The 16,381-nt window shown below is 35.9% G+C and overlaps 2 protein-coding genes across 2 annotated transcripts; both read right to left on the bottom strand.

Moving 5' to 3' along the window:
- Positions 1 to 841: 841 nt before the first annotated feature.
- On the bottom strand, positions 842 to 7,231 carry LOC141164043 (protocadherin gamma-B1-like). The gene is made up of 6 exons (XM_073649208.1): positions 4,805 to 7,231; positions 2,929 to 3,026; positions 2,731 to 2,788; positions 2,474 to 2,593; positions 1,713 to 1,765; positions 842 to 953 (listed from the first exon to the last, which is right to left on the bottom strand). The coding sequence occupies exons 1-6, from the start codon at positions 7,229 to 7,231 to the stop codon at positions 842 to 844; spliced, it is 2,868 nt and encodes a 955-aa protein (XP_073505309.1).
- Positions 7,232 to 12,435: 5,204 nt separating this feature from the next.
- Positions 12,436 to 15,012, bottom strand: LOC141164042 (protocadherin gamma-B1-like). The gene is made up of 3 exons (XM_073649207.1): positions 14,962 to 15,012; positions 12,592 to 14,913; positions 12,436 to 12,492 (listed from the first exon to the last, which is right to left on the bottom strand). The coding sequence occupies exons 1-3, from the start codon at positions 15,010 to 15,012 to the stop codon at positions 12,436 to 12,438; spliced, it is 2,430 nt and encodes an 809-aa protein (XP_073505308.1).
- Positions 15,013 to 16,381: the final 1,369 nt, after the last annotated feature.

Genomic DNA, 16,381 nt, shown 5'->3' with positions numbered 1-16,381 from the left:
CCTTTCTGATGTTTTTCTTGGCCTGCCACTTCTGGCCTTAACAAGAACTGTCCCTGTGTTCTTCCATTTCCTTACTATGTTCCTCACAATGGAAACTGACAGGTTAAATCTCTGAGACAGCTTTTTGTATCCTTTCCCTGAACAACTATGTTGAATAATCTTTGTTTTCAGATCATTTGACAGTTGTTTTGAGGAGCCCATGATGCCACTCTTCAGAGGAGATTCAAACAGGAGAACAACTTGCAAGTGGCCACTTTAAGTAGCTTTTCTCATGATTGCATACACCAGGCTATGAAGATCAAATCTCAATGAGGTTACAAAGCCAAAAAAAGTGCTTTAGTAAGTCAGTAAAAAGTAGGTAGGAGTATTTAAAACAAGAAAATGATAAGGGTGCCCATACTTATGCACCTGTCAAATTTTGTTTGAATGCAGATTGCACATTTTCTGTTAGTACAATAAATCTCATTTCAAGGCAGAAACATTACTGTGTCCAACAGTTATTACATATATCAAACTGAAATAGCTGTTGCAAAAACACCAATTTTTATAAAACATTAAGCTTAAGATTAATAGGGGTGCCCAAACTTTTTCATATAACTGTATGTATTTGTAATGATTCTTTACTTTTATGAGTATAAGCAAATATTTGAGAAAACGAAGTCAATCAACATCTCCAACTATGTCCAGCTCTTGAAGTACTGTAGGATTTTCTACAAATTCACAGAAACTTATTCTAAAGATTTAACTTTTTTCCTCTCCAGAAAGAGACAGCAGCTCATTTTTTTAGAGAATTTTACATGGAACATTTTTTTTAACATATTTTTTGTAAAAAACAAATTCATCATGTCCTAAAATTGTCCATGATTCCAATTAGTTTAGCTGTTTTTCTTTTTTCCCCACTCCAGTACTTCTGCAAACTCTTGGTTTTAGACATTATACTGAAGTAAAACATCCTTTAAATACATAACACATTTTGTCCTTAATTTATCAAAGCTTTAACATTAGAAAACTAATCTGAAAATCTTTTAAGTGTCAATTTTTTTGCACAACGCAAGGCTGCATTAAAATGTTGCTACTTTGGCATTTTCATGTAATTTTTGGCAAACCCCTACAAAATTGGAGGAACTGCGGCAAGACGGCAGCAGGATGGGAAATCATGTAGGAACAGAGGGCTTTATATATATATGAAAAAAAGTTTTCACCAGATGAACTGGCGTTGTTTCTCATCATAACAACAAATCAGAGCTCAGATTCCATTTCTAAAACTGCTTTGAAATAATTCCGTTAAAGCTGATTTAATAATATTGTAATAGAGGAAAATTAAAATCCATAAAGACATCTCTGGAGAAGGAACATATCACCCTCACATTGAACATATGGGATTAATTATAACTGGGGAAGTGAGAAAGAGCTGGCAATCCCCCTCCATTGAAGTAGAAACCTCCTGCAGTGATCAAGTAATTACAGCAGAGATCTGCTCTGGAAACAAGCCACCAAGACTGGGATTCATTTATACAGATGCAGAAGAGTACAATTCTGAGGCGAGAGCTTCCTCTGTTCAAAGGGCTTGTTTCAGACACTTTGAAGCCAGTGGTCAGTGATGAGTATTGGAGTTTGCATTGTTCTGATATTTATGGGAGATATATTTTTCGCATCGTAGCGAAGGGATGAACTTAACGCATTCCCTCACATCACCGTAAGGCCATTCTAACCCCTCCAACTTACTATTGGTCTGAAGGATGATGCTATCCATGCCATGTTTAATCTTTATAGAAAGGTGAAATCGCAATAGGAAACATTACAACCATATCTACCGCCTGGGACCTCCAGGAGCAAAGATAGCCTGAAAGTTAGGGATCTCATAAAACTCTAACAGACCTAGCACATCCCACAACCAGCCCCCATATGAGCTCACCAAGGGGAGATATGAGGGCATAACCTTGATCTAATAAAAAGTAGAATTTGGGTTTTTGTATTTTGTCAGTCCTTAAGGGTACAGCTTGCTGTAGGTTCTGTCCATTTTCCTAAGTAGTATCTCCCTCTGCTAAGCTCTGAGCCATTTCTGTGACACAGGTTTAGTAATTTTCTTTTGTTATCCCTTTATTTTATGTAATTGTATATACTGTAGTTTTGTTCCTATTTTGTTCCTATTTTGTATTATCTTTGTATCTTTTTATAAACACTGCCTACCTTTTCACGTTAGATATATAAAATTTAATAGCTCTGTTCCTTTTGCTCTGTAAACCGCACCCCTGAGGCCATACGCTACCTGTAACGGGTGTCCAATTGGCCTGCATAAAATAATGGTGGTGGCAGCTAGTAGTTCCCTTTAGTTATTGTGGAGTTGGCAGTGACTGTACCAGGGTATATATATATTCCATGTGTTGGAATCGTAGGTGTAAATTCCATACACTCACTTTGAGCTTCCCAATAACCGGCCTAGTAGTGGAACAGCCGCGGCCTCGTCCATCACTCGATAGTCAATTGTGCAATTGTCCTGATGCTTGGAGGCAGCGGAATTGTGTTCCCTGACAAACGGGTGACTGTGGTGCAAACTGCGTGATCCATCCAGTGTTCTCCCTGACAAAATTTTCTTTTACAAATATGTAGTATTAAATCATAATAATAGAATACTAATAATAATACTTTTATTTTTTTTTGCTGTAGGTAACAAGGTTTGCTTTTATTAGACAGTTTTAGTAAATGATGCTTAGAAAATGTATGACTTACAAACGGTGGTAAAATGGTAAGGATTAGTGATAAGGGGTCATCCGAGCACGCTCGTGTGCTAACCGAGTATCTTCAGTGTGCTTTCAAAATAGGTTTGCGTCACCGCGGCTGCTTGATTTGCGGCTGTTTGACAGTCGCAACACATGCAAGGACTGCCTGACAAACAGGTGGTGACGCAAATCTATTTTCCAAACGCACCTAAGATACTTGGTTAGCACCCGAGTGTGATCAGATAACCCCTTATCGGAGCACATTTGCTCATCATTAGTATGAATAAATTCTGAACACGTCAAATTCTACAAGATATTAACACTAAATTATCAAATATATGTCATTTTTTGAGAATATCTATTTTTCTTCTCAGGTCATTTAACCATTATAGATTTTACGCAGATAGGAAATTTATGATTTTTTCTGCAGCATTCTATACGTAAAATAACAATAATGTACTTTAAAGTCTCTATAACCATATAATACATGTCTGTTCCTCATATAAGGGTGTCAATGCCCCACTTTAATAAAAAAAAGAAAATTATCTACAAGAAGCCTTAATCAGTTATCAAATGAATTAATTGTTCATAGGAAAAAAACAAGATTTTTAAATCTAGTGCAAAGAAGATTTCCTTTTATTAGATTTTTTTTTGCTCCAAACATTTATATACTAATATATGAAGGTGACATTTATGTAGTGTAAATTGACCAATGCTCTAGATTTGAAATCTGCAACATGTTCATTAATGCTCAATATGTCATCGCGTATTTAACCCTTTGCAATATACCATACCATACTGATAAATACCACTTTGTAGATTAATGCAGTATTTTTGCAGCATGAGATCTGTAATTGACATGCTACATTGGAACTTAGCCTACATTAAAAGTTGTTAATGAAGTTGCAGTGCTAGACTGGGGATCCATCTGCATATCCGTTTTTTTTAAGTACTAAACTTTTAGGCACTTAGCAATTACGGCTTTCTTGATGGGTACCTCAACAATAAACAGGACACTAGTTGTCCCTCTATTAATACATTTACAATTTTTTTTTAATCTAAAGAAAATTCTGGCTGAGTAGGCTAAATTATCCTGCAGCGTCACCATAGAGAAAATTAAGAGTAACCGTTGTTTTAATTTTTTTTTCATCTTATTAGAGAAAAGAGTTTCTTTCTCCTCCTGGCTCCCCAAACCATCACTGATTGTGGAAACTTCCCACTAGACCTCAAGCACCTTGGATTGTGTGCCTCTCCACTCTTCCTACAGACTCCGGGACCTTGATTTCCAAATGAAAATTGGAACTCTGGGACCTTGTGGAGTGTGTCAATGACTGCCTTCTGGACATCGGTCAAGTCAGCAGTCTTCCCCACGATTGTGGAGCCTACTGAAACAGACTTAGGGACCTTTGTAAACACTTAGGAAGCCTTTGCATGTGTTATTTGTTAATCATTCTAATTTACTGAGATAATGACTTTTGTGTTATCATTGGCTGTAAGGCATAATCATTAACATTAACAGAAATAAACACTTGAAATAGATCACTCTGTTTGTAATGACTCTATATAATATATGAGTTTCACTTTTTGTATTGAAGAACGGAAATAAATTAACTTTTTGATGATATTCTAATTTAGTGGGATGCACTTATATATAACTAAGAAACTTATTTTCATGTCTAATATAGATTGATCAACAAAATTTAAATGATGGATACTCTTTAAGCATTACACAGAATTTATTCAAATTAATACATTGTCTATGTAATGCAGGGCAAAACAAGTCCTGCAGAGAGATGATTGTTATTTATATCAGCTTTCCCTTTTGGTCATAAGAAAAGAATCTAGCGACATCATAAATATTGTTGCAATATTATAATAGTATAAGTAAACACAAAGGAAGAATTATTAATAGGTTGAGACTGACTATTTTTGATTATTCTCATAGAAAGTAAACTCTGGCATCAAGTGATGAACTTCGAAGTCAGCTGTACATAAAATTACTCTTAGAGAACAAATAATTTTAGAAATCACAAAGTACATATTATAGAACGTTATACCACAGGCAGAAAGTAAAAACATTTTACCTGCTCTGCTCTTGGAGATGCTTCTTTGAGACATTCAGTTCCTTGTTCTGTATTATCCACATCAATCAGGTTTTCCACAGGAGCATTTCCACTTGGATTCATGTAAGTAAAGTCTCCCTCAGCAGGATCTAGTGCCACACACATATTATATGAATATGGTAAAGGTAACGATCCATCACTATACATGGAGAAGGTCCGGGGATCAATTGGAGGATACAGATTTGTAGTGAGAGAAGAGAAGGCTGGTAATGGTTTTGGCTGCTTACATTTGGATATAATCGCCACCATCACAGTTATTATAAAGAGCAAAGAAATAAGTGCAAGTCCAACCACTAAGTAGAATTGTAAGTTGCTTTGAGTTTCTTCATCTTTCAGTTTGTTTTTGAGTTTAGGAACAACCTGCTGAAAGTCATCTGCAATAATAAGACTTAAAGTGGTGGAAGAAGAGAGAGTGGGATGTCCATTGTCCTTCACCATTACCACAACCTTGTAATTTAACATGTCCTTTTCTTGAAAGATACGTGATGTTCTGATCTCACCTGTGTACTCACTTATGACAAAATGATTTTGATCAGACACTTGTATAAAGTGGTAAGAGAGCCAGGAATTGTGTCCAGAGTCCGCATCCACTGCCACCACTTTAGTTATTAAAGAACCGGGCTCAGAAACAAATGGCACCATCTCAAATGCAACTGACCCAACAGTATCTGGTGATGGGTATAAGATCTTAGGTGCATTATCATTCTGGTCCAATATATGGATAAATAATGTAACATTGCTGCTCAGAGAGGGGGATCCATTGTCTGAGGCTGTGACTTCTATTATAAACTCCTTGTTCTGCTCATAATCAAATGATCTTTGAGCATAGAGTACTCCGGTCTCTATATTGATGGAGAGATAAGATGTCACTGATGGAGTTTCGGTAATGGTGTTGGAAATTAAGTAAATTATTCTAGCATTATCTCCGGTGTCAGGATCTGAGGCTTGTATACTGAATATTGAAGCCCCTGGTAAATTGTTCTCTGGCACATAAGCCACATAAGTTGACTTAGAAAATATTGGTGGGTTGTCATTGACATCTGATATATCCAATGTGAGAACTCGTGTACTGGAAAGAGGTGGAGATCCTCTATCTGTAGCTACAATGGAGATATTATAAGAAGCTGTTTTCTCTCTATCCATGGAAGCACTTAAAATAAGTCTATAATAAGTGTCTGATGACAATAAATTAAAGGGAACATCTTCAAGAATTTGGCAGTCAGCATCTGCATTATCTCCAGAATCTTGGTCATGAGCTTCAATCAGAGCGATCATTGTTCCAGGTGCAAAATCCTCAGGAATAGGAGAAGATAATGAGGTGATGGATATCTCAGGAGCATTGTCATTCACATCTAAGATTTCCACCAGTACCTTACAATGAGCTACAAGGCCTCCTCCATCCTTGGCTTGTACAGACAATTCATAATTTTTTGTTATTTCAAAATCTAAATTTTTATGGGTCTTGATTTCACCAGTAGTTAAATTAATACTAAAAATTCCTGTATCATGGATGTTTCCCGAGCTTTTTCTGAAATAATAAGCAATTTGCGCGTTGACTCCTTCATCACTGTCAGTAGCATTTAACATGATCACAGTAGAATTAACTGGGATGTTTTCTTTTAAATTGACTTTATACATATCCTGAGTAAATACAGGGGCATTATCATTGGCATCTGTAACAATTATATTTAATAGTGTTGTACCAGATCTGATAGGATTTCCTCCATCCAAGGCTGTTAGTATTAATTCATGAGTTTCTTGTGTCTCTCGATCTAATGGTTTCTCTAGGACAAGCTCTGGATATTTACTTCCATCTGTTCTGATATTCTCAGTGAGTGTAAAATACTGATTATCACTGAGCTTGTATGTCTGCACTGAATTACTACCAATATCTGGATCTTCTGCACTTTCTAAAGCAAATCTTGCTCCTTCTGATGTAAATTCGATTATTTCCAAAGTAATTGTTTTATGATAAAACTGTGGAGAATTGTCATTTATATCCTGAATGTCAACTTTGATCTTAAAATTCTTGAATGTATTTTCAACAACAGCATCAAAGGTTAAGAAGCAAGAAACATCTGATCCACACAGTGTCTCTCTGTCTATCCTGTCCTTTATATACAGATTTCCATCATTAAGATTTACATAGAAATATCTCTCTGCTGATCTGGACACAATCCTCAGTTTTCTAGATGAGAGCTGATTAATATCTAATCCAAGGTCATCTGCAATATTTGCTATAACAGAGTCTTTCCTCATTTCTTCTACAATGGAATAATGAATCTGACCAGAGACTGAGTAATGAAGATAAGAAAATAAGATGTAAATTACTTGCCATCTGATTCTTGTGCTTCCTTGAATAGGAGATTCCATCCTGTCTTTGTCCATGGATAATTTTCCCACCAAAAGAAATCCAGTAAAATAGAACAATATGTTAAATAGAACAATATTCATGATGTCTGTAATTGCATTTTTCAAATTTTATCCTTATCTCTGTGTCCAGGAGAATCCAGAAAATGTCTGTGGCTCTTTCTTCAGATCAGTTATGTGAATGACAAAGGAAAATTCCAGTGGATTTCCTATGCTGCATTTTTCTTTTTACTGGTTAAACAGCGGCGCTCAGAGGTGAAAATACAGAATTGCAATATCTTTATAAAGTCTAAATTTGAAATATACAAAATATTGAATTTGTAATGCTGTTTATATTCTATAAACAAAACATTCAGTATACACGTTTCTTGCTTTCTCCATTTTATTATTAAACTTTTCTTACTTTCATTTTTTATAAAAGAGCAATAATCGGCTGTTAAAATCACCCAAGAAGATTAACTTCTTTAAAAATAAATTAAGAAATTATAACTACACAGGCTTAATAAGAAGATAAGCATAGTTACATATTTAAATAAAAAAATGACTTATGTTTATGAAATTCATCCAGGCAATAGAAAAGGAAACAGAGGCATGATTTAGAGCAAATTTTAATGTGAACATTTGTTTTGTTCCAGATTTAAACTTTTAGTACTATTAATCAGCATTCAAATATTTTAATAGAATGATCTGTTTCACTTGAGAAATACATCTACTATTCTCTACAATATCACTGCATGAAAGATACAGGAAAAAAATGACACAAACAAAACAAAGAGCTTACACAGTACACAAAGAGCTCACACAGTACAATACACAAAGAGCTCTCACAGTACATTATTAACAAACTCTAACAATTAACCAATTCCAAAATTCCTGTCTGCATTACAAAGCACATAAAGCATAAGCCTGCAGCGCTTGCTATTTTACCAACATTTTAAAACAAGTTAGCCTTTACATGTTGGAGGGTTGACAAATGTAATGCTTCAAAGCACCTGTTTGATGTTTCTGACAATATGAATATGTTAGGATTTGTTTTACATTTTTTAGCACATATTTCAGCAAAGCAATTTTTTTAAATAATTAGCTGCTCCTACTATGATTGGCCCTTAAAGTACCATAGAATTATCTACAGATTCACCGCTGCACTGGAAAAAAGACTGTTACTCTAGAAACTGAAATTTTACTTTTTCAGAAAGGGCAGCACCTCATTATCTTTGAAAGGAATTTTACATGGAACACTTTAACATATTTTTTGTAGGAGCCAAATTTATCATGTCGTTGCCTAAAATATATATTCTCAAGACTAAATAAATGCAATTGTCATTTTGCTCATAACTAAGAAACTTTATGATCCTTATTAGTTTAATTCCTTTTCAATACATCTGTTTTAACTCCAGAATTGCCACAAACTCTTTGTTTACTACATTATAGTCTTGGAAAATGCTGACATAAATAATAATAATAATAATAATAATTGGTTTTATAGTTTTGCAGTAGGTAACAATGCTAATTTTCATTATACAGTTAAATGATTCTCAGAAAATGTATGAATTCCAAAAAGTAGTGTAATGGTAAGGATGAAAACTGAAAAACCTAAAATTATATAACATACTGTATATTTATTAAGTTAGCAAATGTATGTAATTATTAATAGAAATATTGATTATTCTACCTAGGACATATTAAAATTCTAGATTTTATAGGAAGGAAGTTTACATTTTTTCCTGTAGTATTCTATGCATAAAATATGGCACAATAATATCTTACTTTAGATCCTATACAACTACATAATACATGTTAGTTCCTCATATAAAGGATGTACAATACTTCAACTAAAATAAAAAAATGATCGACATAAAACCTTTATAGTTATCAATAAATCAATTAATAATAATAATTTTTATTTTTATAGCGCCAACATATTCCGCAGCACTTTACAATTTTAGGGGGGGGGACTTATGCAAACAATACAGAATAAGCATTTCTCAAATGAAAAGGAGTGAGGGCCCTGCTCGCAAGCTTACAGTCTATGAGGAAATGGGGGAGACACAAAAGGTAAAGTCTACATATATTGTATAATGCAGCCTTGATATACTAAATAGGATAAATAATAATACATGGACTGGTCGCCAGCCAGTATGTGTACAGTCCTGACCGAGGCTGATAAGTACATGGATGGTATGAACCTGAAATTGAAAAAGATTTTAATATGGGGGAAAACTGGGACGGACAGATAGTGTGTTTAGGCGATACGCCAGTCTAAAGAAATGGGTTTTTAGGGTCAGCTTGAAACTGTGGGTATTGGGAATTAATCGAACTGTCCTGGGTAGTGCATTCCAAAGTATTGGCGCAACACGCGAGAAATCTTGGAGACGGGAATGGGAAGTTTGGATTATGGAGGATTTTAGTTTTAAGTCATTGGCAGAACAGAGGGCACGTGTAGGGTGGTAGACTGAGACAAGTGAGGAGACGTAGGGGGGTACTGAAGCATGGAGCGCTTTGTGGGTAAGCGTGATAAGTTTAAATTGAACTCTTTTTTAAATGGGTAACCAATGCGATGATTGGCACAGGGAAGAGGCATCGGTGTAGCGGTTGGCGAGGTATATGATCCTTGATGCTGTGTTAAGGATGGATTGGAGAGGGGAGAGTTTAGTAGGAGGGGAGACCAATTAGTACAGAGTTGCAATAGTCGAGACAAGAATGAATAAGAGCTATAGTAAGAGCTTTTGCTGAGTCAAAGGTGAGAAATGTCCTGATTCTTGAGATGTTTTTGAGGTGTAGATGACATGAACGAGCGAGTGATTTGATGTGAGGAGTGAAGGAAAGATCTGAATCAAGAATGACCCCAAGACAGCGGGCTTGTTGCTGGGGAGCAATGGTTGAGCCACAAATGGAAATGGCAATATCGGGCACAGGTAGGTTAGTGGAGGGAGAAAATACGAGTAGTTCAGTTTTTGACAGATTCAGTTTTAGGCAGAGGGAGGACATAATGTTAGACACAGCAGAAAGACAATCACTGGTCTTTTGTAGTAATGCAGGGGTGATGTCCGGAGCAGAGATATATAATTGGGTGTCATCAGCATAGAGATCATACTGAAAACTGAATCTGCTGATTGTCCAATAGGAGCGGTGTATAAGGGGAAAATAAGGGGGCCTGGGACTGATCCTTAAGGAACCCCGACAGTAAGGGGAAGGAGAGAGGAGGAGGAGCCGGCAAAAGACACAGAGAAGGAGCGGTCAGAGAGATAGGAGGAGAACCAGGTGAGAACAGTGTCCTTGAGGCCAATAGTGCAGAGCATAGTGAGGAGGAGCTGGTGATCCACAGTGTCGAATGCTGCAGAGAGATCCAGGAGAATCAGCAGGGAGTAGTGACCATTAGATTTAGCTGTTAGTAGAGCTTTAGAGACTTTAGTGAGGGCAGTTTCAGTAGAATGTAAAGAGCTGAAACCAGATTGTAGAGGGTCAAGAAGAGAATTGTCTGAGAGATAGCAGATTAGATGGGAATGAACCAGGCATTCCAGGAGTTTAGAGATAAATGTAAGATTGGAAACAGGTCTGTAGTTGGCCGTGCAGTTCTGGTCAAGGGATGATTTTTTAAGTAATGGATGTATGCTGGCATGTTTAAAAGAAGAGGGAAAGATACCAGATGAGAGGGAGAGGTTGAAAATTTTAGTTAGGTGAGTGGTGACAGCTGGAGAAAGGGACTGAAGGAGATGTGAGGGAATAGGGTCACTAGACAATCAATTGTCCAAAGGAAACAACCATGTGAAATGTGTTTTAATTTTCAAGCTTTTTCCTATTTACAAACTATGAGAAAATCATGTCATTGTAATAGAGTAGAAAAGTCAGAAAAAGGAAAATGTCATTTAAATAATCAGAATATGAATGAAACTTTAGGAAAACTTGTGCACTTGCTCTGAAAAGAACATAGTGTAAATTGCCCAATGCTTTGGATTTGAAAACTGCAGAGCATTCTTTTATCCTGAAGATGTCATCGCTTATTTCAATTTTTGCAAAACATTACACTGATAAATATCGCTTTGTAGATTGATGTAGAATTTTGAATAAGTTTTGAAATTGATATGCAACATTGGAACTTGGCCTGAAAGTTGTTCACCAAATTTTTAATGTTTAATTGGACATACAATGTAATAGTGGATGCATTTTAGAACTAAAATTTTTTTTTAAATGTCGCTTTCATGTTGCGGAGATATTAGCAATCAAAGTACTTGGCCCCTAATAAGTTAATTTCCATATGGGTCAAACAGTTTTCACTGGGGGGTTTTTACTTCCCCCTATTTGATGCTGACAAATCATAATGAGACAGCAACAATCAATAGAAAGAATAACACACCTCTACCATCGCTCAGAGTAAGTTTCTCAGTGAGTGATATATAAAAATACAGCTCGGCTCTCCTGGTCTAACCTCCTGTATGAGTCATTGTGGGGAAGAGAGTCAGCATAGCTAAATTTAGCTGTGCCACATTACAAACATTTGTATCAGCTCTCCTCCTTTGATAACAGGGTCACCACTGCTATACTGCCCCTACCCCCATACTGTCTGCCAAGACATGATATTACATCTCATACAGGAGTATTCCAGAATAGGTTACTCCTGTGTAAGACATAATGAGAGCCCTTATCTCACTGCAGAGCCATTATAAGTTGCCTGAGCATAATATACATAAGTGTGGTACTGACATATCTCCAGAAAGGCAGTGGTGGTAGGGAGGCAGTACATCAGAACTGATAGTTCTGTAAATGGAGGAGAGCTGATAGAAGGGTTTGTAATGTGAAATACCTGCACTGTGCTGATATTGCCGCAGTGGAGAAGCAAATATGCATTTTTCAACCACTTTTTAGAAGGGTCACTACACAGTGAAAAGGACACCATTTATCATTTTGTTTGAACCCCTAGTGATTGTAAATAATGTGCAGGGAATGCTGGTTATGAATACTAAAATTTCTTGCAGCATCACATCAGTAACACTTAAGCTAACAAAAAGTATATTCAAATCAGTACACGTCCTCCAGAGAGATAATTGTCATTTATAAAAGCTTTCCCTTTTTCACCAAAAGAGAAGAATCTTAATCAGGAAAACTCCAAATAGGTTGTATAAAGATATGTTTTCTAGAGTGGACAGCCCCACTAAATGCTTCATAAAAAGGGTGCAATAATTAAACACACAGGAAGAATAATCAATAAGTTGAGGCTGCCTATTTTAGATTCTACGAATAGAAAGATAACTCTGGTAGCAAGTGCTTAGCTTCAAAGTCAGCTATAAGGAAAGATGTCCATCAAGGATATATAATACTAAAAAAGAAAAATTACACAATACAGACATCCTTACAACAGGCAAAAAGTTACAACATCTTACCTGTTCTGTGCTCAGAGAAGCTTCAGTGAGACATTCAGTTCCTTGTTCTGTATTATCAGCATCAATCAGGTTTTCCACAGGAACGTTTCCACTTGGATTCATGTAAGTAAAGTCTCCTTCAGCAGGATCTAGTGCCACACACATATTATATGAGTATGGTAATGGTAACGATCCATCACTATACATGGAGAAGGTCCTGGGATCAATTGGAGGATACAGATTTGTAGTAAGAGAAGAGAAGGCTGGTAATGGTTTTGGCTGCTTACATTTGGATATAATCGCCACCATCACAGTTATTATAAAGAGCAAAGAAATAAGTGCAAGTCCAACCACTAAGTAGAATTGTAAGTTGCTTTGAGTTTCGTCATCTTTCAGTTTGTTGCTGAGCTTAGGAACAACCTGCTGAAAGTCATCTGCAATAATAAGACTTAAGGTGGTTGTAGCAGAGAGAGTGGGATGTCCATTGTCCTTCACCATTACCAAAATCCTGTAATTTAACATGTCCTTTTCTTGAAAAATACGTGATGTTCTGATCTCTCCTGTGTGCTCACTTATCACAAAATGATTTAAGTCTGACAATTGTATAAAATGATAAGAGAGCCAGGAATTGTGTCCGGAGTCTGCATCCACTGCCACCACTTTAGTTATTAAAGAACCAGGCTCAGAAACAAAAGGAACCATCTCAAATACAGCTGACCCACCGGTATCTGGTGATGGGTATAAGATCTTTGGTGCATTATCATTCTGGTCTACTATATGGATAAATAATGTAACATTGCTGCGCAGAGAGGGGGATCCATTGTCTGAGGCAGTGACTTCTATTATAAGCTCCTTGTTCTGCTCATAATCAAATGATCTTTGAGCATAGAGAACTCCAGTCTCTATATTGATGGAGAGATAAGATGTCATTGATGGAGTTTCTGTAATGGTGTTGGAAATTGAGTAAATTATTTTTGCATTGTCTCCAGTGTCTGGATCTGAGGCTTGTATACTGAATATTGAAGCTCCTGGTAAATTGTTCTCTGGCACATAAGACACATAAGTAGATTTAGCAAATATTGGTGGGTTGTCATTGAAATCTGATATATCCAATGTGAGAACTCGTGTACTGGAAAGAGGTGGAGATCCTCTATCTGTGGCTATAACAGAGATATTATAAGAAGATGTTTTCTCTCTGTCTATGGCAGCACTTAAAACAAGTCTATAGTAAGTGTTTGATGATAATAATTTAAAGGGAACATCTTCAAGAATTTGGCAGTCAACATCTGCATTATCGCCAGAATCTTGGTCATGAATCTCAATCAGAGCGATCATTGTTCCAGGGGCAGAGTCCTCAGGAATAGAAGAAGATAATGAGGTGATGGATATCTCAGGAGCATTGTCATTTACATCTATGACTTGCACCAGAACCTTGCAATGAGCTACAAGGCCTCCTCCATCCTTGGCTTGTACAGAAAGTTCATAATTCTTTGTTACTTCAAAATCCAAGTTTCCATTGATCTTGATTTCAAAAGTATTTGGATTAATGCTGAATATTCCTGTGTGATGGATGTTTCCAGATGTTTTCATAAAAGAATATGTGATCTGTGCATTGATCCCTTCATCATTGTCAGAAGCATTTAATGTGATCACTGTAGAATTAACTGGGATGTTTTCCTTTAAGTTGACTGTATACATGTCTTGAGCAAATAGGGGAGCATTATCATTACCATCTATAACAATGATCTTTAGTGATTTTGTACCAGACCTGATAGGATTTCCTCCATCTAAGGCTGTTAGTATTAATTCATGAGTATCTTGTGTTTCTCGATCTAATGGTTTCTCTAGGACAAGCTCTGGATATTTACTTCCATCTGTTCTGATATTCTCAGTGAGTGTAAAATACTGATTATCACTGAGCTTGTATGTCTGCACTGAATTACTACCAATATCTGGATCTTCTGCACTTTGTAAAGCAAATCTTGCTCCTGGTGATGTCAATTCAACAATTTCTAAGGTAATTTTATTTTGATAGAACTGGGGAGCATTATCATTTATATCCTGAATGTCAAGTTTAATGTTAAAATTCTTGAATGGATTTTCAACCACAGCATCAAAGGTTAAGAAACATGAAGCCTCCGAACCACACAATGTCTCCCTGTCTATCCTGTCCTTTATATACAGGTTTCCATTATCTAAATTTACATAGAAATATCTCTCTGCTGATCTGGACACAATCCTCAGTTTTCTGGATGAGAGCTGCTTAATATCTAATCCAAGGTCATCTGCAATATTTGCTATAACAGAGTCTTTCCTCATTTCTTCTACAATGGAATAATGAATCTGACCAGAGATTGAGTAACAAAAATAAGAAAATAAGACATATATTACTTGCCATCTGATTCCTGCACAGCCCTGTATAGGAGGCTCCATCTTGTCCATCCTCAGTGATGATTTTCCCCAAAATATCCAGCAAAGCTTTATCATCAAATGCAAATGTTAAATCGAAAAATCTTCATCATATTTTTAATTATCTTTTTAAATTTTATCTCTGTGTAGGAGAATGCAGAAAATGTCTGTGATTCTTTCTGCAGATCAGCAATGAATGTGACAAAGGAAAATACCAGTGGATTTCTAGTTTTGCATTTTTCTCCTTTATGGTTAAACAGCGGCGCTCAGAGGTGAAAATACAGAATTGCAATGTCTTTCAATTACTTTGAAATGGAAATTTGAATTTTTAAACATATTCAGTTTAAATGCTCTTTATATTCTAAAAGCATAAAGTAAGTGTTTTGTGAATTATCTGTATTTTATCATTTTTCTGCCACTATGTTAAGTTTAAAAAAACAGGAATCCACAGCCTTTCGAAACACCTAAGAAAAGTTATTTCTTTAATAGTATATAAAATGTATAACCTTACAGGTGGAAAAAGAAGATGAACATTGTTGCATAGACACAATATACAGTTGATAAATGACGTATGTTCATACTTTCATCAAGTTCAACTAGGAAATAATAGAGGAGGCAGAGGAATGATTCACAGCAATCCAGTAAGAAGGAAGTTTTAATGTATATTTTTTATTTCTTGCATATTTCAGATATCAGCAGAGTCGATCATCACTTAAATATTATAGGAGAATGAATGGTTTTACTTAGAACATTCAGCAAGCATTATCTACATCATCCTAACATAGAGGATACAGGAAAATACTGAGAAAAATAAACGAACATGGTTCACACTTTAATTTTAAAAAGCTAAATATTAACACAGTGCCATCTGCTGCTTGGTCAACAAAGCATAAGCCTGCAGCTGTTTCTATTACACCAATATGTTTGAACATAGTAGCCTATATGCAATGAAAGATTCAGGCATCCATTGGATGTTTCACAGAATATGTATCTGTAAGGATTCTGTACATTTATACAAACATATATTATTTCTCCAGAAAGATACATAGCCTCATTTTCTTTTAAGGAAATTTAACATAGAATATTTTTCAAGATAGTTTTGCAGGATCTAAATTAATTATGTCCTTCCTTAAAACATTTGGTCTCAAGACTAAGTAAATTTGTTTTATTTTTTTTGCTCATAACTAAAATTCTCCAATTTAGCTGTTTTACTTTACACCTTCTCCAACTCCAAATACATCCATTAGCTCTCAGATAAGGACATTACAGACTTGGAAAACATCCTTTGAATACAGATCACACTTTACCTGCAGTCACGCGGGGCTTTATATAAATGAAAACCGGCTTTGTTGCCCATAATAGCCAATCAGAGTTCAGACACCATGTCTGAAAGTGGAATAAT

This window comes from Phyllobates terribilis, unplaced genomic scaffold, assembly GCF_046119375.1.
Source record: "Phyllobates terribilis strain yellow unplaced genomic scaffold, ASM4611937v1 Scaffold_10__3_contigs__length_209671492, whole genome shotgun sequence".
In the NCBI taxonomy this organism is placed as follows: domain Eukaryota; kingdom Metazoa; phylum Chordata; class Amphibia; order Anura; family Dendrobatidae; genus Phyllobates; species Phyllobates terribilis.
This window is presented reverse-complemented; position numbering and strand designations above follow the sequence as displayed.

Coding starts and splice junctions, on each gene's coding strand:
- LOC141164043 (XM_073649208.1), bottom strand. CDS start 7,231: ATGGACAAAGACAGGATGGAATCTCCTATTCAAGGAAGCACAAGAATC. Junction 3,027..4,804: donor CATCTCCAAGAGCAGAGCAG/GTAAAATGTTTT, acceptor AATATCTTGTAG/AATTTGACGTGTTCAGAATT. Junction 2,594..2,730: donor TTACCATTTTACCACCGTTT/GTAAGTCATACA, acceptor TATTTGTAAAAG/AAAATTTTGTCAGGGAGAAC.
- LOC141164042 (XM_073649207.1), bottom strand. CDS start 15,012: ATGGACAAGATGGAGCCTCCTATACAGGGCTGTGCAGGAATCAGATGG. Junction 14,914..14,961: donor GTGCAGGAATCAGATGGCAA/GTAATATATGTC, acceptor ATCTCTGGTCAG/ATTCATTATTCCATTGTAGA. Junction 12,493..12,591: donor CTTCTCTGAGCACAGAACAG/GTAAGATGTTGT, acceptor CTTTCCTTATAG/CTGACTTTGAAGCTAAGCAC.